This window comes from Mytilus galloprovincialis, chromosome 1 (genome assembly GCF_965363235.1).
Source record: "Mytilus galloprovincialis chromosome 1, xbMytGall1.hap1.1, whole genome shotgun sequence".
In the NCBI taxonomy this organism is placed as follows: domain Eukaryota; kingdom Metazoa; phylum Mollusca; class Bivalvia; order Mytilida; family Mytilidae; genus Mytilus; species Mytilus galloprovincialis.
Window position 1 is genome coordinate 88,827,102 of NC_134838.1, and position 23,766 is coordinate 88,850,867.

Here is a 23,766-nt window from a genome sequence, read left to right on the forward strand (position 1 = left end):
TGATGATGAAAATGCATATCTTCGAAAAATATAGTTTTTTGTGTGTGATAACTAGGGTTTATAATCTGCAACCACTGAAAATGTTTAGTCTACCCTTCCACGAAATATTTAATTAGAATTTTTTTTAAATGTTTAAGAATTTTCGAAAATTTGACATCACAACTGATCAGACAATAGTTTTAATTTGAATCAATGCAGACAAGATCATTAACCGATGCTCATTTGATTAGCTAGTAGATACATTTGTCTTTTAAAATACAACTGACATATAATGATCGTAATGGTGCTATGTGGATAAATTTATCGGTTTCCAAGAGCAAAATTGGCAACGCGTCATCCCTACAATGCTTTAATTTCTATGATTGTGAAAATGAACTGGTGTAATGGGGAGATAATTTTGACGAAGTAGAAACCTGACTGACTAGTAGTGTAAGAAGTATATCAAGTATGTTTGGTATATATGGAATGAATGTTAGGTGTACATGTCAGTCTGGCAAGTTTCATCTAACTTTGACCTCATTTTCACTGTCCATAGGTCAATTTTAGTTTTTTTTTTCTAATACTATAAGCAGTAGGTAAACATTAATTGGTGTATAGAATAACTGTAAGGTGTATATTTGTCTGGCAGTGTCTTTTGTCCTTGACCCTTATTTCATTGGTTCATTGGTCAATGTCATTTTTTTGTCTGTTTCCTAATACTATAATTAGCTGTAGGTCAACTTTACTTGGTGTGTGGAATGATTGTAAAGTGTACATGTCTGTCTGGTAGGCATCATCTGACCTTGACCTCATTTTTATTGGTCAATATTTATGTTTTAGTATTTAGGTTCTCTTTTCACTCATTTTAAGCAAAATATCCTATATTTGATGCATAGAATGATTGTAAGTTGTACGTCTGGCAGGATTCATCTGACCTTGACCTCATATCCACTGTGCATTGGTCAATATTAAATTTATATTCATTGTTTGGGTGGTTTCTTGTATACTATAATCAATACATTGTAGGTCAACTATATTTAGTGTATGGAATTGTTCTATGGTGTACATGTCTGTTTGGCTTTTTTTTTTTTATTGTGATCATATCCTCATATTTATGATTTATTGAAAACTGTTAAGTGTATGTGTGAAACTTTATTTTTTTGGGCTATCAATATAAAATTAATAATGGTCAGTAAAGAAGATAAGACAAAGTAATTTCATTGTGCACTCTTGTTAATGATTTGCACGAAAAACATAAGTTTTTAAGCCCCACCTACAATAGTAGAGGGGCATTATGTTTTCTGGTCTGTCCATTCGTCTGTGTGTCAGTTTGTCCGTGCGTCCGTTCAGGTTAAAGTTTTTGGTCAAGGTAGTTTTTGATGAAGCTGAAGTCCAATCAACTTGAAACTTAGTACAATTGTTGCTTATGATATGATCTTTCTAATTTAATAGCCAAATTAGACTTTTGACCCCAATTTCACAGTCCACTGAACATAGAAAATGAAAGTGGGAGTTTCAGGTTAAAGTTTTTGGTCAAGGTAGTTTTTGATGAAGCTGAAGTCCAATCAACTTGAAACTTAGTACACTTGTTGCTTATGATATGATCTTTCTAATGTTAAAGCCTAATTAGACTTTTGACCCCAATTTCACTGTCCACTGAACATAGAAAATTAAAGTGGGAGTTTCAGGTTAAAGTTTTTGGTCAAGGTAGTTTTTGATGAAATTGAAGTCCAATCAACTTGAAACTTAGTACATATATTCTCTATAGTATAATCTTTCTAATTTTAATGCCAAATTAGATTATTATCCAATTTCACGGTCCATGGATCATGGAAAAGGATAGTGCAAGTGGGGTATCCGTGGATTTTGGACACATTCTTGTTTGTTTATGTTTCTGTATTGGTGGTCTGAACAAAACATAGAAAAACAAGAATGTGTCCATAGTACACAGATGCCCCACTCGCACTATCATTTTCTATGTTCAGTGGACAGTGAAATTGGGGTCAAAACTTTAATTTGGCATTAAAATTAGAAAGATCATTTCATGGGGAACATGTGTACTAAGTTTCAAGTTGATTGGACTTCAACTTCATCAAAAACTACCTTGACCAAAAACTTTAACCTGAAGCGAATGAACGCACTGACGGACGAACGGACGGACGGAGGCACAGACCAGAAAACATAATGCCCCTCTACTATCGTAGGTGGGGCATAAAAAATACAAAAATACAGATAATGAATGAAGTTTATTTTTAGAACTAATTACAAGAACCATTAAGATGGTAATGTGTGTTTCATTTTTTCATATTCATTTAAGACATCAAGATGTTCAAATTTGTCTGGAGTTAGGTTAAACAATCTGACCAGATTAAATTTTTCACCAGCACTAGGACTGTAGTATGAACTCATCTGACAAACCAATATTATGGCTTCTTGTTTACTCTGTAAAAAATATATACAGTATATATTTCTTAAAACATTTGCAATTAGACATTTTGGCAAATATTATAGTCAATTCTATATAAATCTCTTCAAGTTTTGTTTAAGAGTTGCCAGTATTGAATTCAAACTTCTGAGTTATAATTCACTAAACACCTGAAGAAAGCCAAATGATTTTATCTAAAAAAAAAAAAAGGAAATTGATTCCAATGCTAAACACATGTCTCAAAAGTTGTACATAAGTTTCAAATTCTGAATGACCAGATGCTTTACACATGTAAAGTTTCTGTTGTATTGCTATAAATACACTCTTAAAGTTGATGTTCCATAAAACTTAAAGTTTAATCATGTCTTCTTACTGCTGGACACCTTCCGATTGTTTCTTAAAACAAATAAAATGCTTTTTTTACTCAATTATGGCCAAGCTGAACTATAACCTTGACTGATGTATGATAATGCTACAGGGTGTTGTTGACCTTGATTACCATGAGGGTCCCAAGTGGTAGATGAAGTAAATTTAATAAAAATTGATAATTCGATTTTATTTTATTATTCTTAACATTAAATTGTACTTTGAAGGAAAAAAGTCACTGCAATGACTACAATAAATAAAGTCAACAAGCAATTATTAATAAACATGAAGCTCTACATTTTTTTCAAGTATACATTTAGTCATTTACCTAAGATAAGTGTACTTACTATAATGTTTTCATCATACTGTCCAGCCATTAATACTATCCCTGGAAATTAAACAAATAGAATAATATACATGTAATTTCAAAGGTGTTCATTTGAATAGTTTCAAAAAAGTAATAATTGAAGTTGTATATATATGGATCTTTTACATTACAGGATAAAAGCCTCTCATCCAAAGAGAAGGGTTGCCAAAGTGCCATTTTAGCAAACAATTCAACATTTGCATATAATCTGAATAAATCTAAGACTTGTGTTTGTATATCTACTTCCAGATGTAAATGTATATTTTGAAAGTATTGAACTCATTGTACATTCTGTTAAGAGAGAAATTTTTATAAGGGGTTAATTTCATCATCAGTCACTACCTTATGACGGGGGAGGTTTCTTGTGGAGTAAAATATATTTTTTATGCATAGACTTTTTACAAGTCCCACTCTTGTTTGCAAAAATATGAAACACCAAACATAATCAAATAACTCTTCACATATTCAATATGAAAATAGTGTTTGTTATATGTATGTATTAAAAACATAAACATGGTTAATGTAAAATTGTAAATCAGCAATTAATATTGAATGTTTTTCAAATTGAAATTTCTGGTTGTATAACATTAAGTATATATATAAATTTTGTGTACCTTTTGTAGAAGTTACCTTCAACTAAAAGCAGTTACATGTGATATTTTCAACCATTAAAGTGAAGACTATTTAGTCAATATGACAATTCCTGACAGAAAACTAATTTATTTTATCTGATTGCAAAACAGATACCAAATGGCATAATGACCAAATTATTATGAAATCCTGCCTATAGAAAACATATGGACCCTTAACAAAACTATACTTTTAAATATTCTCCCTTATACAGCCTATTGCACAACAAAATATTTATTACATCCTGATTCCTACCTTTGTCATCTGCAAATTCAGGAAAATGTGCTATAGTCAGACATGGAGGAGCATTTTCTTTCAGAAGCTGTAAAATAACAAAATTGTACTATCAACTTATCATAAATGACTTTTCATATAATTTGTTAACTTGATTTAGGGTTTAAAAAAAATTCTATGTTTTACAAGTATTTTAAATAAAGTTCTGAAAACATTTGATGGAGATAGTTGGTACATGTACTAATGCCTCGTTCACACATACATTTAATTCGAATACGAATCAAATTCGCTAATTGCGTTCACACACTCTTCTTTTTTAATTCAAATTGATTCGATTTGGCTAAATCTCTTTATACAATTTGCATTAGAAATGCATTTTTGTTAATACAAATTAAAAGTTAACATCGTTCAGACAGTAAAGCGAATTTGACATGCATTGCAATTCGAATTAGAATTTAGAATTTACATTTGGACGAAAATGTTTCAATGCCAATTAAATTAATACGTGTGAACGCAGCATTAAATAAAATGGAATAAGGTCCAAAACTGTAAAATTAAAATGGAAGAATAAGTACGGAAATAATAGATAGTAAAGCTTTATATATAGATGAACTTTGAATAATTACTATTATGAAACTTTATGTTTCTATGGATATTTTTGCCATATCATCAATTTGACACATTCCAGTCATAACAGTCCAATAGATTAATTGATGATTTTTCACTTTCATCTTATTCCACAATTAACTATTAAATGTAAATTCAAAATGAAAACATGTTAATAACATTTGAATGCACCTTTTAGGAAGACATGTCATACTACATGGACTCCATGCCGACTATTCTAAGCTGTTACAAAAAAATATACTCTTAAGTGCAATGTACTGGGATCAAATTCACCGCTTCTGCTTTCAAGGGATGTAAAGCTACTATGTAACCATAAAAGTGGGTATAGCAACAGTAGAGGTAAAATAAACATTTCTAATGTTTCTCTACCAGATTCTTTCTTCCTACCTGTAAGTTCAGTTCATTCGATTTTGATGTGTTTTGTCATTTGAAATTGTCATGTGATTAGGGACTTTCCGATTTTATTTTCCTCAGAGTTCAGTATTTTTGTGATTTAACTTTTTGATCAAATTAACATTTGTTTAGCATATATCTTGATTGATACTTACCTGGTACATTCCCAGTGGGGTGAAATAGACATCTTTTCCATGAATCTGTGAGAAATAATATTCATAACCATCTCCTTTTGGTAATGGGTACATGAACTGAAAATCAAAAAGATTATTAAAATTTCATTAAATTGTTGATTTTTTAAAAATTAAAACCCCATAACTTTAGAATAGCCCAATCCGAAAATTGTCCTTATCACCCATGGAATCTTGAATTTAAAAAATATATGCCTTTCTTTCTATGATAACCCTAAATGCAATTTATAAGGTCATTTCAGGAAATTATAATCTTTAAAAAAAGTAATGCTGATGCAAGAATGACATAAAGTTTCACTGATTGAGCTTATAACATAATTCTGATCTGCTGTATTTTAAATAATTTGCTGAAAGCCAGAAATCTCATAATTCTTTATCCATGCATTTAAGTAGTGAAATGTAAAGATTGTATATCATAATTATAGTTTACTGAAACAAATTAGACAACTTACAAGAGGACAAGTCTTTGCTTTAGAAACTATACTTTCATAATTCATAGCCTGAAAAAAAAACAATAATCTGCATACAAAATAACTTAAGTAAGTAGAGTCAGATATCATATAAATATATAAGTAGGATATTTAACAAAGGTTAATTACTGCAACACGATGTAAAATCAAGTTTTATATTACCCTCTTCATTTGCTTTGTAAAAAAATATTGTTTTAATTCCAATAAAAACTTCAACTTGGCTTTACATTTTTACATCACAATTGAAATTGCAAACCATTTATATTTTGACAAAAACACACAAGAGATCACAATGGTCATTTTTGCAGAACCTGTTTTGTCATGAAATTCAATAAAATCTTTTCAAAAAGTAAGACAAATGTTTGTAGACTCTTAATTCATGAAATTGTGAAACACTTAGTTATTTTATAACATTTTTGCTTAAATAAAATCTAAATGGCTGCCTTCCTAAAGTGTCTTATAGGACCATTTGCTAACAATTGCTATAAAACAATTCACAACTATACATGGCAAAATTATATGTACAAAGAATAGTACAGGAGATGAAAGAACTATTGCTTAAATTATACATAGGTCTGCTTTTCAATCTAACATCAACATAATAGATATAGGAAGATGTGGTATAAGTGCCAATGAGACAACTCTCCATCCAAATAACAATTTAAAAAAAGTAAACCATTATAGGTCAATGTACGGCCTTCAACACAGAGCCTTTGCTCACACCGAACAACAAGCTATAAAGGGCCCCAAATTACTAGTGTAAAACCATTCAAACTGGAAAAAAAAACAAGAAACGAGAAACACGTATAAATTACATAAACAAACGACAACTACGGTAGATCAGATTCCTGACTTAGGACAGGTGCAAAAATTTGCAGCAGGATTAAACATTTTAATGGATCCAAACTTTCTCCCTTTTTCTGAAACAATAGCATAACATCACAACATAGAAAAACACACAGTAAAATATCAATTGGCAGGCTTAACTCAATCAAAAAAACGTACATTAATACACTATAAATGAATAAAATTTATCTGCGATACATATCTGAATGCAAATGCACAGTTAATAAAATATTAGGGACAAACATTCAGCGCCAAAAAGCAAACAAACAAGTCCAAACAAAGCCATGGCAAGTCACCACTGCGAAATATTTAACCCTTCGAAAATATTTACTTTAGAAAAAGAAAAAACGGTTTTAAAAACAATACAGGTAAATCTTGAAGTTTATACAAATGTAGTAAGAAGAAGCGAAACTTAGAATATATTCCAAATAATCAAAGCTGGTATATAGACAAGATCCATATAAATATAAAATAACAAAAAAGCATTATAAACAGTATCAACAGGTTGAATTAACAAGAAAATACGATTTAAGAGTACTCGCAGTTACTGCACAGCTAGTTAAAAGCCAAAAACAATTAATAATAAAAAAATCATGCATCAAAGACTAAAATCAACTAAAACACATCCCAGGGATTTAGTATTTTAACGTCATGAACAGTCAGAGAAGACATGACTTGTGCAATGCCAAAAATAAATGTATCGACAGGTAGTAGGATAGTGTGAAGCGACTTCTATAGAGATAAAAATTAATGTGTCTGTGTCTCTATACATCCCGCCTCAAAAGAAGATACAATTTAGTTATGTTTTAATTTGCTAATGACAAAATCGATATTAGTGCCAATGTATTCAGATATCTAATTACAATATTGGTACGATAACCTTTACTTATAAGTTTGTTTAAAGGTTCGATGAGTTTACACGGATCACATAGCGATTTCCTCGCTTTAAGTACAATATTACCATAAAATTTATAACACAAGATTAAAATCATTCTACAATGTATATGCAGAATCCACTGCATTGATGTATTCTACAGTTGACTGAGTTTGTTATTCCTGTAAATAAAATTATAAGCAGATTTCTAGGAATACCAGACTATTCATCTATACTATTAAACGAGAAGACCTCATTTTTGGTGTCGCTTCTTTTCTTTCCACAATAAATTAATCAACACGCCTCTATGTCCTATGGGTACAGTGCATAGTCGCATTTGTCATCCATTCATATGATTATTCAGATTGAGTTATTTTGGGAGAAAAACGAGAAAAAAGGCATCCGGATATTGTCCCGTCATTGGACGAAATTTTAAGTCTGATTAAGCTTCCGGTTTGCGTTTTCTGTATACTGTATTTTAAGAATTCTATCTGCTATCATTTTCAAGTTTACTATCCACGGCGGTCACATTGTTTATTAAATAGAGAGGGTCTGTATACTATATCAATGACCACCATGGTATCCACGGCGGTCACATAGTTTATTAAATAGAGAGGGTCTGTATATACTACATCAATGACCACCATGGATCGATTAGTAAACTTAAAATTGAAAGTAAATACACTATATTTATAATATAGTAATGAATTTTCATAATATACAGATAAGCTGCCTTATTCATGTACAAAAAATGAACGAAAAATAAATATGTAACACATAAACAAACGACAACCATTGAATTACAGGCTCCTTACTTAAATGTTCAGAACATCCTCAATGTATTATGTTCACATTGAAATTGATAGAAAACCAAAAATTGGGAATTTTGGAAATAAAGGAGGAGGGATATAAAAAAAAAAAAACATTTTCCTGTCACCAATAACCTATGACTTATGATACTTTTGCTGAAATTCCCCACTAAATGTATTATGTTCATATTGAAATTGATAGAAAACCAAAATTGGGAATTTTGGAAATAAAGGAGGAGGGATAAAAAAAAAAACACATTTTCCTGTCCCCAATAACCTTTAACTTATGATACTTTTGCTGAAATTTTTTCAACAACACTTTACATACTTTCAACTATGCCTTGAATGCCCGCGATTTCGCGGGTGTGTTCTAGTCATATCTGAAACTTGAATAACCAATAATAAGCATATATGTTATAATTATAAACCTGTCCTAATTCATGAATCTGTTGTTAAGTGGTTGTTGTTTGTTGATGTGGTTTATAAGTGTTTCTTGTTTTTTATATAGATAATTAGATTACACAGTTGGTTTTCCTGTTTGAATGGTTTTACACTAGTCATTTTTGGGGGTCCTTTATAGCTTGCTGTTCGGTGTTGAAAGCCTTTCTTTGACCTATAATTGTTTACTTTTACAAATTTTGATTTGAATGGAGAGTTGTCTCATTGGCACTCATACCACACCTTCTTATATCTATATAATGATAATTATAACAATAACACCAATTTCTGGTCTCTGTCCAATGGAAAACTTACCTCCACTGCTCCAAAGATGCAATCTTTTTCTGCATAGTATTGACTCCAAATCTGAAATAAATTAACTATTGTGTTAAAAAACATGTTATAACTGATTTATTCTTAGATAGATATTGTAAGTTATCTGGTTTGCTACTGGCCCCCTATGAATCCATAAGGGGTTTGAAGAGATTTTAAAATTGAACGTCTTCTTTAACAATTTCCCACAAATCATTGTAAAACAACATAAGATTATTTTTAAGAATTTTCATTTTGATGGTTTTTAAAAATTCTAAAAAAAAACAAAATCCACAACAAAAACTGATACTGTAAATTCAGAAATTATTGTGAGGTTTTTATTATTGCAAAAAATGCAACAGGGTTATAATCATAATAATTTTAACTTGCATTTTGAAATTTTTTATATGAATAAAACAGGATTTTCCTCAATATCGCAAAAATTAAAATCAAATTTTAGTCTAAAATGACAATAATAAATGCATGCAATAATTTCTGAATTTACAGTAGCTATGAATAAAATTACTTTCACATAACCCATGGTGACAAAGATTAATTCATTTCCCAATTGCATCTCAAAAGAAAATATCATGAATATAGTAATAATCTTTATTGTGATATAATCAAATTAATCTTTATTGTGATACATGTATAATCAAATTAATCTTTATTGTGATAGAATCAAATTAATCTTTATTGTGATATAATCAAATTAAAACATGTTTGTGATAAATCGATTATAGTATATTTTAAGTGTTTCATTCAAGAAAGATGAGGCAGGCTGATGTTTAACAAAACTAACATTACAGTAACCCTGCAACATTTTATGTGGCAATGATAAGTCTGTGATTGTTGTCATCTCTATGTATTTCAGTGGCGGATCCAGGGGGGGGGTTCCGGGGGTACGCACCCCCCTTTATTTTTGCCGATCAATGCATTTGTATCGGGACATATGTTTTGCACCCCCCCTGCACCCCCCTTTGCCCTGGGTTAGCACCCCCCCTTTCGAAAATTCCTGCATCCGCCCCTGTATTTTCTTTCTTTTAAGAATATTTTATTGGTACCATATGTCTATTCTTTTCTTTTGGAAACATACTGACCACCTGTCTATGTTAAGAGCCTGTCATTATAACTAAGCCCATTGTTTAAGCATTTAGCTTCAGAGGACAATTCTACACATCTTTTTTTTTTAGTTAACTTATGTTGCTAAGTTTATGATCTTATTAACATTTACCCACATCTGGCATTATCTAAGAAACTTAGCACTATCCAAGACTTGAACTCTAATATTTAATGTAACAATAGAATTTGAACCACTCACTGTACAATATCAATTTTAATATGATCTCCAATTTCCTATGCATGTATAAACCAAGTTACAGGAATGTAGGTCAATAGACTTGGTTATAGATACTTTCAGTCTTTCACATAGGTATGAATGTAGAAGGTACTCCAATAGACCCTCAACTTCAACTTTAGCCAATATAAAAAATAATACAACTTGGGGGATCTCCATACTGCCAAGTTATTTATAATATTGATGATGTGTAGTTGTAAAATTGAGAATGGAAATGTGGAATGTATCAAAGAGACAACAACCCAACGATAGAAGAACAGACAACAGCAGAAGGTTAACAACAGGTCTTCAATGCAGCAAAAAATTCCCGCACCCAGAGGCGTCCGTCAGCTGGCCCCTAAACAATATATATACTAGTTCAGTGATAATGAACGTCATACTAAACTCCAAATTCTACACAAGAAACTAAAATTAAAAATAATGCAAGACTAACAAAGGCCAGAGGCTCCTGACTTGTGACAGGCACAAAAATGCAGTGGGTTAAACATGTTTATGAGATCTAAACCCTCCCCCTATACCTCTAGCCAATGTAGAAAAGTAAACAGATAACAATACGCACATTAAAATTCAGTTCAAGAGAAGTCCGAGTCTGATGTCAGAAGGTGTAACCAAAGAAAATAAACAAAATGACAATAATACATAAATAACAACAGACTACTAGCAGTTAACTGACATGCCAGCTCCAGACTTCAATTAAACTGATTGAAAGATTATGTCTTCATCATATGAATATCAGGTACAATCCCTGTTAGGGGTTTAGTATCATACCATCATAACATATATGAGAAGAACATTTTTTTTTTTTTTTTTTACATAAATAAGGCCGTTAGTTTTCTCGTTTGAATTGTTTTACATTGTCTTATCAAGGCCTTTTATAGCTGACTATGCGGTATGGGCTTTGCTCATTGTTGAAGGCCGTACGGTGACCTATAGTTGTTAATTTCTGTGTCATTTTGGTCTTTTGTGGATAGTTGTCTCATTGGCAATCATACCACGTCTTCTTTTTTATATATAACCTGTGTCATGCCAACAACTGGTTTTTAAATGAATGTGTTTAGTTCTGATGCAAAGACCCTATAAGTGAATCAATATTAACGCCAAAATATGCAATCTTTAATGACCTGACAACAGTATTGTAACTATATCCTATCTTAATAAGTCTATTTTAAGGTTTTGTTAGCTTCTGAGGTGAATACTGACATTTTTGTGCTTTATAAAGGAGGGCCCTCATGGGGTTTTTGATTATGTGATTACTTGGCCGTTTTTTTAATGATTATTTGATTATTAAGCCAAATATTTCATGATTATTTGATTACCTAGGACTGTATTTTTAGTTTATGATTATTTGATTACTAAAGATAAGCAAATATTTAATGATTATGTGATTATATTGGCAAAAAAATGGTGATTATGTGATTACTAGGACCCCCCCATGAGGGGCCTCATAAAGACTATTTCCATAATAAATTGGATTTGAAATACCTGAACGTATAAGAAGACTGCATGTTGAGCTATATTTACGAATGATGGTCTTATACCGATGATAAAATTTAGTAAATGTTTTGACTAGTTTGTGATATCGAAAACCCTTGTGTAATAATTTTTCAGTAATACATAAATTTCTCGCGTTAAAATCTAAAACATTGTTACATACACGAGCGAATCGTACAAGTTGAAATATATAAACACAGTAAGAAGGTGACAAGGGAACGTCACCATCTCAGAATGGATAATTAACGATATGAAATGAAAAATCATCTTTTTTATCATAAATTTTAGTTTAGCTTTCCGTAAAGGATATAGATATCAAGATCGAGGAAAGGGCAGTGGTCATTGTTAGTATTAGCTTTATTTAAAGTATGTTCAACAGGATAAATTTCTTTAGTATACATACTGAAGTTGTCATTATTGAGAGCAAAAATATCATCCAAATATCTAAAAGTATTATTAAATTTGTCTATCAGATATTGTTTCCATGGGTCTTTGCTGATTTTTGTCATAAATTGTAACTCATAGCAATACAAAAACAGGTCGGCAATAACTGGTGTACAGTAAGTCCCCATTGGAATTCCGATATCCTGACGATATACAGAACCTCCCAAGCGAACAAAAATGTTATCTAGTAAAAATTCAAGGGCATATATAGTATCAAAGCATGTCCAATTGACATAGTTTTTTTGTTTATTGCTACTAAAAAATGACCTAAATAGTTTGAACATATATATTCTCATTCTGACTTTTTAAATGCCCATTTAAGTAGGTGTGTGAATTTTTTCTTAATGTGAATGTGAGGAAATGTGGTATAAAGGGTAGAGAAATCAAAACTTTGAACAGATTCAAAATCACCAATATAAGCATGCAATTTATCAAGTACTTCCAACGAGTTCTTGACACTCCAAAAGTAATTAATTCCACTATTTTCAATGGCCTTATATGAACAATTTATTATCAGGTTTTTGATTGTACCAAGTGAACTGGTAAGAAGAATAGACAATTTAGTAGTGGAACAATGGCTTGAAGATGAAATAAATCTATATTTGTAAGGTGTTTTGTGTAGCTTCGGAAGCCAATACATAGTTGGGACTTTTCTGAAAACGGAGTGAGTTGAAATGTTGGTGAATTGGTGATTTCTTTTTGCAGAACCTCAATGTAAAATTTACGTCAAACAATAATAATATTATAATAAGCAGCTTTATAGGCCGGGACAAAAACAAATTCCTTGGCTAGTTCTTTTAGTTTATGTTTGATACAAAAAATAGGTTTATTGTGGTTATTATTAAGAGTAAATGTTCTTTAAAATGTTGAATATGTATATCAACTATGTTCATTACAGAATTAAAAAAAAGAGTCCAAAGATTTTTTTGTGCATTTTTAAGAATAAATACCCCTACATTTCTGTTTAGCACTAATAATACCATAAACAAGTAATTTCAGTTTCACAAAAAGACAGAAATCAAAGGATTTACACTATTCATTTTTGGGGGCCCTTTATAGCTTGCTTTTCGGTGTGAGCCAAGGATCTGTGTTGGAGACTGTACTTTGACCTTTGACGGTTTACTTTTACAAATTGTGACTTGTATTGAGAGTTGTCTCATTGGCACTCATACCACATCTTCTTATATTAATTAAAGGAATTTCATCTTTTAAGCAAGTATGGGTAGTTTAATCTTAGGGAATTACCACAAATGGGAGTACCAATATAATTTTTAAAAAGTCACTACATGAAATTAGGGTATTGTGGATTCATTATTATTTGTTGGATACCAATTTTCATGGATTTTGTGGATACAGTTGAACCACGAAATTAAATGTTCAACAAATGACAACTTTTCTTTAGGCTTGTGTGCAGACTTAGACAAAACCACAAATTAAATATCCACAAACATGAAGTTTTCCTTAAATCACGAAAAATGGTACCCACATAAATAAATGAGTTCACAGTAATACAATTATATTCTAAGGGAATTACACGTTAAAGTACATGTACACTCTAAAAAAAAATAAAAATTAAATAGATTACCTTCTTTATTTCTTCAGCACTTTTATCTTTGATTAGATCAATTTTCATTACTTCATCTAAACTCTGCAAATATACAATTCAGACAATAAGCTAACAGACTTGACAGAAAATGATTAATATATTTGTTTTTAAGATCTTTTAAGACAATCTATCAATTTTTGATGCAAATATTGATCACCTAAATTTTGATCTTTATTTCAAATGACTATATATACGCATTGAAATTAGTAAAGAGCTAGAGAACGATTGTAAGTATTAAGCAGGTGTAAGGAAAACATTCTCATAAGTTGAGTCATGTTGTTTGCTTGACAGACATATTAAGCAGTTTCAGATAAGACAATTTAAAAGCATTTAAGCTTAAGTATTTTAAGTTCTACAATAAAGGTCCATAAAACTTCCAGCTTTCAATATAATGTGGTCAAAGTATATCAGTCAAGTCTGAAATGTATTGTAGTAAAAATGTATAGTTACCCTTGGTGGCCAGTTACCAGTGCCTTGAGGACTTTCAACACTAGGTTTGGGAACTGATTGAGCCTCTTTAATCTCCTGCTTTCTCTTCTCTAATGACTCCAGTTTTTTGTCCTTCAGTTGGTCAAGTCTAGCCTGAAATTCTTCTGGAGATGTACTGAAAATTGTAATTTGACAATTGACATTCTAATTTTATTCAGTTTTTTTAAATTTTAAAGACAGAGAACTGTGGGGTTATAATAAATTGTCTTTTATACCTTTTATTCATTCTTATATAATTTATGTTTGATTCTGTTTGCTGTTTAATGATACCTTTACCGTAGAGTTACTTGCTTTTCCTGTTTTGAATTTGATTGTTCTATAATGAACCCTTTGTCAAACCGCTGATCAAGATTAAAGGGGGAGGGTTGAGATCAAGAGAAAGTAGCTATACCCTGACTTATGTTCAGGCACCTGTACAAGTCAGGAACATTACCAGTGGTTGTTCTGTTATATTGTAAAGGTTTTTGTCTTTCTAGGTCACTGGATTGATGTCTTACTGACACAATTCTTTTAATCATAATTATGAAATACAGTGGTAAGTGACAGTGTTTTCATGTAGATATAAAAGTGTTTTATTTACTTTAGGTGGCAATATGAATGTCACTGATGAATAAACATGGTTTATTTTTATATTCACCAATATACATTAATTTACTTACCTTTGTATGTTACTGATTTTCCCCTTGTACTTATTAAAGTATGGGTTTTGTGATATATCAAGATCATCTTCTGTTGTATTGGAATAGTCCCTTGTAACAGCCTGTTGGGATTTTTTCCACCTTAGTCCACACTTATTAGAGCATAATAGATTTCTTGAATATGTTGATCTGTTTAATTGAGTTGGAACATTTCTCCAACAAGAGAAACAAACACGAAGTAACTGTGACCGTGGTAACATAGTTGTATCACATCTGTAATTCATGCATGATATTTTCTGTAAAAAAGAAATCAAAATGCAATTAACTTTTAATTATTTCAAACACCTAAAAATGAAAACTTATTACTTGAAATAATGTATGTATCAATCCATGATCATTCTTCTGGATCATGATGATGTTACCATATATTATTACAAACTAATCATTTACTAATGTACTGTGTATATATATATATACATTTCAGGTATCAGTCATCCTTATAATTAAAGATATAAACCTAGGAAGATGTTGACTCTCATTTAGTAAACAATATCAATTTTTTTTATCAAATATAAAAGCTTTGTGTTGAAGATGGTACTTTGACCTATAGTCATTTACTAAATATAAATTTTGACTATGATGGAGAGATGTACACATATGATACCTGGCCCCCTGTCCCTACTTTTTCTATTGATCTTATAAATTCATTTGTAGATGCCAGGGTCCCATATATACATGTATAGTACATCAGTAGTCTAACTTTGCTCTTACATATATGTGTTTGGTATGCTCTTTCTTCAATTGTAAATGATTGTTTCAGTTTGCACTTTAAGATTTATTCTGATGGAGCCTAAGAATTTATTTTCTTTAGCGGCAGTTTTTTGTATGTAGGTGTTCCATTTTAGGTCTGCAGAGATGGTGATACCCAAGTATTTTGCATGTTTTCCTGATTCTAAAATGAGTCCATACAACGTTGTAATAAAAGTGGATGAGATTAACATTCATTTTATGTTCAATAGTCACATGATATTACGCTTTTCTGGATGGAAAGACATACGCCAATCTTGTAGACATTGTAAATGTTGTATAGTAGTTTCTAGGTCATCTTGAAGTTTGAGGCAGTCGTTTTGCTTGTAGATTATACTGTCATCAGACATCTGCAAAGAGTCTGATTTTGCTTAATTGTGACATCTTGAAAGGCTATTCTAATTTTTTTCTGTGACACATTCCTTTCACTAAGGTGTCAAAGAAAAAATTAAATAACTTTCAAGATGTCATAATTATTTGGACTAGATTTTGCTATGTTGAATGAATTCTGGCAGGTCATGATATCTGATATATGATCATAGTGGGTCTCATTGGGGTCTAAGCGTGACGCGTGATTGCCGATTTTTGGTAAGCGTGACACGTGAAAGTCAAATTATTGTGTCCTGAAAACGGGAAATGAGGTCTTGCGGGACCCGGGAAATGACAAAAAAAGTGAAAATTACTTACATACATAGTGTAAGCGGGATACGGGAATCTGACAAAACAGTAAGCGGGATCCGGGATCGGAACCCCCCAATGAGACCCCATCATATATGTGGTTTACGAAAAGTATATCAGCCCTACATTGGCGGGACCCCCCCCCTTATTTTTTGGATGATCAATGCATTTGAATGGTGAATGGGAGCATATAGTTGGAACCCCCCTTTACTCTTGGTTGGGAACCCCCCCCCCCCCCCCCCCCCCTTTTAAAATGGCTAGATCCGCCACTGCCCTAGCACTGTACCCCAGCTGTAAGAATGCTATTTTTTTAAGATGACATGTAGTCAACCAACTGTTTGATATCTCATTGAATTTTTCCTGTATATATATATATATACATTGATTATCTGCTAATGACTCTTACATTTGAAGGGTCATAATTTTTACCCTGAAAATGATTTGTGTATGGAACTTGGAGAACAGTTCACACAGGACTTCTATAATTTGTTTCAATATCTGTTATGGAATATTTGCAAACACTTTTTCGTAATAACTTACTTATAAGACTTATAAGAAAGACCTGGACATCAATAGTATAAAAAAGAAGACAGTGTCCTTGTCCGGAAAATAGATGATCCGATGTTAATTTAACTTTATAAATTATCATCTACATCATTGAAGTGTTTTGATGAGGCGTAGAAACTCCGAACAATAAACGCGTTTAAAATACATTGAAATTAAAAAAAAATCGTGTAGGAAATTGTCACAGGTGAAAAGACAGGTGCGAGCGAAAACGTATGGTGACATGAGAATATTTGCAGAAAATGACAGAAAGTGAAGGAAAATATTGGACCAGGTACTAGCAAAAACATTGCAAATATCTTTTTTATTTTAAGGGGGTTCGCGGGTCTAAATCATTTATATAGGATTTCTCAATATTTTTCTATAAATGAACTTTATCTTATAGTTAAGAGAAAAATAAAATAAAAAAATGGGGTCACCGTTCATTTGCGCTCACAATCTGCCTTCGAAAGAAGCATACATCTTTGTAAAACTGTTTTTTTCCTGTTGAACTAATAGGAGAAATAAAGGTAATATCGAAATAAAAAAAGAAATTTATTACAGAAATTGCTCAAATTTTACAATAATTTAGTTTAAGTAAAGCATATATCGAAATTATATTAAAAAATATAGGTCACCGATGAGTTAAAAGAGATATTTCAATTTTAAAGCCAAAAAATGGCATTTTTCCACCAAAGGGAGATAATTTGGAACTTTTTAGATGATGTTTACATTTTAAAAGTCATCTGGGGCCAACACGAATTAATTTTTTTGATTTTTTTTTTGGTACCATATGATAAAGTAACAACTACAAATGGTAATAAATAAAATTTGTAATGAAAAACAAATGTTTATTTTTTTTCAGAAATTTTTATACCCTCGAGCCTCCTTAAATGGTTTTTTTTACCGGCACTTGTGTCTGTCAAAGGAGTAGGGGCATTACGGCCTGTTGTTTTTGCCCAAGAAAATAAAATGTTTGATTACTATTTCAAATTGGCACATCATGTTTAGAAATGCATAGGGTCAAGAAATAATATGAGGCGGGCATTACCTGTGAATGTCAGAGGATGAAGTCTGTATCAATTATCAGGTTGGGAACAAACCCCCTGTACGGTGATTATACCTCTATAGAGGGATAATCCTTCTTTAGAGGGATAAAATTATCCTTCTATAGAGGGGTATTTTTGTTTGCACTGGATTTAAAGCAAATTAGGGCAGAATGGCATTTTCTAGTTATATTGGCTATAATCTCTAGCATTATATGCATCAACATATGCACTTTACTAAAAATTGGGATAACCAGTTTTCTGCTAAAGTGACAAAACTTGCAATCTATTGTAAACCTATCTGAACACCTGATCAACAACAAAAGGAATAGTTGACCTTTAAATTTCATGTTAAATCTAACAATAGAAATTCTGTTCAGTGAGGCATAAGTGAGTAGAATTTACCTGATCATCACAGCTTTCAATCATGGTGAACAATAGCTTTTATATTTAGTCAAATAAGCATCAAACTGGGCATGTGCATATTAAATTAAGTACATCAATTGGTGCATCAACTATTCCAGGTTACTGCCATAATAAGTAGAGAATGCCATTCTGCCCTATTTTGATTTAAATCCAGTCTAAACAAAAATACCCCTCTATAGAGGGATAATTTTACCCCTCTATAGAAGGATTATCCCTCTATACAGGTATAATCACCATATAGAGGGTTTGATCCCAACCTGATTATTTTTTTTAATTCAAACATGTTAAAAAAAACGAAACAGAAATACAACTGTACTGTGACATTCCGGTTTTGGTTCTGTTAGAGATTTTAGTTGTGACATTGTTAAGTTATGACGTCATATTAAATGTCAACAAAGAAACGCTGTAATCAAGAAACGTTTTTTTCATAATAAACAATTTTTATTACATTGGTTGCAATGAATTACATTGATTTCCCAGTTCAATAAAAAACGATAATTTCACATGTGAAATAAACGTGGTTATTTCACTCTCTGACGTCATACAACAATAGGCGTTGTCAAGATGTCAATTACGGCGCATCTAAACAAATTGTAAATGCGTAGAAAAAACTATAGTTCCTTACATGTTTTACATTAATTTCTGTTTAAAAAAAAGCCATTTGCCAATGTAATAAAAAGAATAACTAATTAAAGAATTCAAATATCGGAAAATATTCAACTCATGACCATGATGACCGAACAACACTGATAATTAACTTGTGAATTAATTTGTTGTTCGGTCACTCTTTGAATATTTTTCTCTGATTTGAATTCTTCGATTAGTTATTCTCTAATTAAAAATGAATTAGTATTGAGATCCTTTCTGTATATTTTACTAGACTGTCCAATGCAAACAAGACCGAAAAAGGAAGTAGATTTCTGCGCAGATGCAGGGATTTAAAAGAGTCTGAAAAAAAGTTTGAACAATTTTGAGTTCATAAATAGAATGATAAATTCAGGAATTTTTTTTATTTTTCTACTATTATAGGGGACCTCGTCCCCATATTAATGAAAAACATAAAGATTTTTATCTGATGACTTTATTGACATCACAATTACTTCATAATATGTACTGTTCACATATTCACAAAAACGATGAAAAATACAGAATTTATGCAGTTTTCTATCTTTAATTTTGTTGTGGAAACTTTGTGCGCAGCCAAGAAACAACAAAATAGTTTAACAGCAGCTTTTATATTATATCTATTGACATAATCTCACTAAATATAAAGTTGTTTCTTAGGTGCGCACATACTTTTTCAATCTAAAATATACTTTAAATTTGATAAAATACAAAGAAAATCAAGAAATTTTGCAAAAGTCATGAGTTGTTGCCATTGTAACTTGTTCAATGTCAAAATTGTTTTGTTTTTTCAGAATACCTCGTACCTTAGTTAATTTTAGCAGTTTAAGAATATATCCCAGAGGAACCAGTAATAACCACATTCACTTATCTCAGAATTTTGTCCCCCTATATACATTTTTGTACCTTAATAGACCACAAAGTACTTAACTGGAAAATTTCAAAAATGTCAGATGATTGCGAAATTTCCTTATATTCAGACTTATCGGTTGTCAACCCCGGCCACTAAAACTTGTTATGTCGGAAATCTAAATTGATTTATCTACACACTGGTGTATAACACGTCTACGTTTGTTGTTGGAATCAACGGTAGCAATTCAACCCAAGTATGTCAATTGTAATTATTTCGTCTACTGACGCCAAATTGTGCATGTATCTTGATTTTGGCATTAATGTTTTAAGTCTGCAGATATTTTAAACACTGATCAGAGATTCACTTGATTTGTTCTACTCCAGTCACCTATTTTTTGTAGATATCCATTTACCATTGTACATTTTGTACATCTATTGTTCATGTCAATTGATACTTTTCATTTCATTTATTATATGAGGGAAGCCACTCTCACACCATTCCCATGCATTAGTTTACTTTGTCACCTTCTGTGTTATTGTAATGTTTCAACCACACAAACAGTTCAACCATGGGTTGTTTTGTTTACAGTTTCTGATCCCCATAGTTGATTTGGATATAAAAATAAGAAGATGAGTCTAATATTGCTAATTGTCATTGAGACAACTTTCCACCAGAGACCAATAGCAGATGTGGTCTAATTGTCATTTAGACAACTTTCCACCAGAGACCAATAGCAGATGTGGTCTAATTATCAATGAGACAACTTTCCACCAGAGGCCAATAGCAGATGTGGTCTAATTGTCAATGGGACAACTTTCCACCAGAGACCAACAGCAGATGTGATCTAATTCTCATTGAGACAACTTTCCACCAGAGACCAATAGCATAGAAGTTGAAAGCTGGATAACTACAGTATTTCATAATTTCTTAATTAACATACATGTATAAATACATGCATTAATTGTTTTGAGAGAAGTTTGTTTTTAGAATCAAACTAAGCATGAATTTTGTCATATCAAAAGTATACATCTGCTGTGAAACAGGAAGACACAAGCCTTAAGCTTCTTCATAGTCTTTATGTTACTCTTGGTTGAAACAACGATATTTCACTTTGACTTAATTAACTCTTGTTTTTAAAAACAATAATAATTTCCTCTGTGTTTGTAAAAAAAAATGACTGAAAAGAGTCCTTAGAAAGTTTGGCAAAACTTGCAGTGGCCAAATTGACTATGACCAAACTGACAATGTAGCCAAATTGTCTTGCATTGCCTTCTGTGGGAGGATAAACAATGTTCATGAATAGAATTATTTTAGAAAAAAAGTAATTTAATATTTTGAAACTTAAATTATCCAGACGCACTGGTTTTTCTGTACTCGAGTATACTTTTGCGGCACCGTAAACATGGCCATACTTTTCAAATGAACATCTTAATTTTGCAGACCTGAACGTAGAAAATGGGCAGGTGGACTCTTCTTTGGTTGTATGGCTTTGTATGCTTGTAGAACTGTGCCACCATTATGTTTACCAATTATGGCAGAAGAATTTGGCTGGGACAAAACACAGTCGGTAAGGTTTAACAATACATAAATTGGATAACAAACCACACCAACCAACAATTAGACAGACGAACATGCAAAGACAAATAAAAATCAAAAAGGCACATAATGGAAATTTTAAATATGACAAAAATAAATAATACTGCCGTGTGAATAAAGCAGCTCTAAAATAGCATTGGAGAGAATACTGACATGGTCCAATCAGCCTGTCTTAGTTCAGGTACAAAAATGGTGGGGTAAACGGGGTTAAGGGTAAATCAGTTTAAAGTGTTCACTGTACTGCACATGTCCTGATTTTAATAGCACATTATCATTATCTTAAACTGGCCAATGTAAACCAATAGGAAATACCGGTACAATGTAAAAGGTTAAAATCAGAAAAAAATTAAGGTCTATAGGTTTACTTGCCCGACAAAAGGATAATGTTAACTTACTGTAATGTTCTGAATGAATTTTGTTTAAATAGTTTTATATAAACTTTAACTATTGATCTATATTTTAAAACAACATTACATAATTAAGACAAGGAAAATCAACAATTAAATGATTTTGTCTCATTTTGGTATTTAAAGTATAATTGATCAATATTTTCAGGGCACAGTCTTGGGAAGTTTTTTCTGGGGTTACACAATGACCCAGTTTTTGGGTGGCTACCTGAGTGACAAAATTGGAGGAGATGTAGTACTGCCAGTAGCAGCCACTTTTTGGGCATTAGTCACATTGATGACACCACAGCTTGCCTATCTTTCAACAGATAAATATAGCACTCTCTACATAGTGATATTGTCAAGAGTTTTATTAGGATTGTCACAAGGTATAGTTTTATTATTCTAAAAAAATATAATATGAGTCAAAGACTCACATGACTTGGTTGCAATTGTAAGAATTTGTAATTTGAAAATCAATAGAAATGGTTATTATACTAGAACATATGTGTTTGTAATGCTGAAGGGGAACATGCCTTTATAACCCTTAGGGAAACATGTAATTGAATGCTACTATAGAAAGATTTCTTCAAATTAAGAATTCATCAGTATGGCCATGATGGCAGGAGATATAAGCTTAAAGATATATATTGTAAACAAAATGGGTATCCTTCATAGAGAATGTTGCTTAATTTTTCACCATACAGAAAATCTGCAAAATATCCCCAAATATGTATACATAGATATATCTTTACATAGGTGTAAATCTTTGATATACAGAACAAAAGAAAGTTTAACAGCACTGGGTTGAAATGGTAACACAAAATCATGATCAGTACCCTTTATCTAAAGTATATTAATGAACATTGAACATTGATTTTTTCACATCAGAAAAATGAACAAAATTCTCATAATTTATAAACAAAGTAAGGTGCTCATTTTCAATATATAGTATACAGACATGATTGAAAGTTTCTGGGTTGCAAATTTTAAACATAATTTATGAGGAAGGATGTCCAATTCCTTTATCAGTCCATTGAATAATATGTCATTTTTATATGATTTAAAGTTAGATCTACGGTATGTGTGAACCAGACAGCAACCCAACATGATAAGACAAAAAGTTGATATAAAAAATTTATGAATGCATTAACCGTTAATATTATTGAGAAAATTCTATGCTTGAAGTAAATACTCATAAATTGAAATTATAATGTCAAAAGTGAAAAATAAAAATATGTTGTTTGCTATGCATATATTATATTTTTTCATGAAAGGTAAATGTATAGAAAAATGAAATTTTGCATTTATGATTTATTTTAGGTTTCCATGTGCCTGGTACAACATCCTTAATTGCCAAAAAAGTTTTAGAAGAAGAACGATCATCAACTTATAGTTTTGTGTGTGCTGGATCTCCTCTAGGGTATTGAAAGTACTGATTATGTTTGTTATCGCCTCTAGGGTATTAAAAGTATTGAAAGTACCAATATTATTTTTTATCTCCTCTTGGGTATTGAAAGTACTGATATTATTTTTATCAAGTTCTTATGTATCTGATAACTCTGCCCTTGATAAAACCTGCAAACATGTGTGGACTGTGACAGCTTTTACAATGTAGATAAAGGAAAGCATTTGTTAGTTTAAAGTGTGTTTTTACATCCAAGATGTTTTCAGGTTTTATCAAGGGTGAAGTTATCATTAGAACAACAAATAATGATGATGATTGTTACCGTTCAGATAGAACTTAATAATAAGAGGCTATAAGGAGATTTAAATCGTTAAGTACATAAATGAGGCAATGCCACATTATCATGTGATGAA

The 23,766-nt window shown here is 31.3% G+C and overlaps 2 protein-coding genes across 2 annotated transcripts in view; one reads left to right on the forward strand and one right to left on the reverse strand.

Moving 5' to 3' along the window:
* Positions 1-2,212: 2,212 nt before the first annotated feature.
* Positions 2,213-17,129, reverse strand: LOC143043648 (ATP synthase mitochondrial F1 complex assembly factor 1-like). The gene is made up of 10 exons (XM_076215857.1): positions 17,012-17,129; positions 15,008-15,282; positions 14,310-14,463; positions 13,839-13,901; positions 8,965-9,015; positions 5,665-5,712; positions 5,177-5,272; positions 4,023-4,089; positions 3,118-3,158; positions 2,213-2,421 (listed from the first exon to the last, which is right to left on the reverse strand). Exons 2-10 carry the CDS (start codon positions 15,268-15,270, stop codon positions 2,254-2,256), a joined length of 951 nt encoding a protein of 316 aa, XP_076071972.1. The 5' UTR covers positions 15,271-15,282; positions 17,012-17,129; the 3' UTR covers positions 2,213-2,253.
* A 30-nt stretch (positions 17,130-17,159) lies between these two features.
* LOC143043635 (voltage-gated purine nucleotide uniporter SLC17A9-like) overlaps positions 17,160-23,766 on the forward strand; it is a 33,149-nt gene continuing 26,542 nt past the window's right edge. Inside the window, exons 1-4 of the mRNA XM_076215850.1 lie at positions 17,160-17,309; positions 21,404-21,530; positions 22,115-22,334; positions 23,269-23,368. Of these exons, the coding sequence (XP_076071965.1) occupies positions 17,278-17,309; positions 21,404-21,530; positions 22,115-22,334; positions 23,269-23,368 (479 nt within the window). The 5' untranslated portion in view covers positions 17,160-17,277. The remainder of the gene's footprint in view (positions 17,310-21,403; positions 21,531-22,114; positions 22,335-23,268; positions 23,369-23,766) is intronic.

Coding starts and splice junctions, on each gene's coding strand:
- LOC143043648 (XM_076215857.1), bottom strand. CDS start 15,270: ATGAATTACAGATGTGATACAACTATGTTACCACGGTCACAGTTACTT. Junction 14,464..15,007: donor AAAATCAGTAACATACAAAG/GTAAGTAAATTA, acceptor TACAATTTTCAG/TACATCTCCAGAAGAATTTC. Junction 5,273..5,664: donor AAGCAAAGACTTGTCCTCTT/GTAAGTTGTCTA, acceptor TTTGATTTTCAG/TTCATGTACCCATTACCAAA.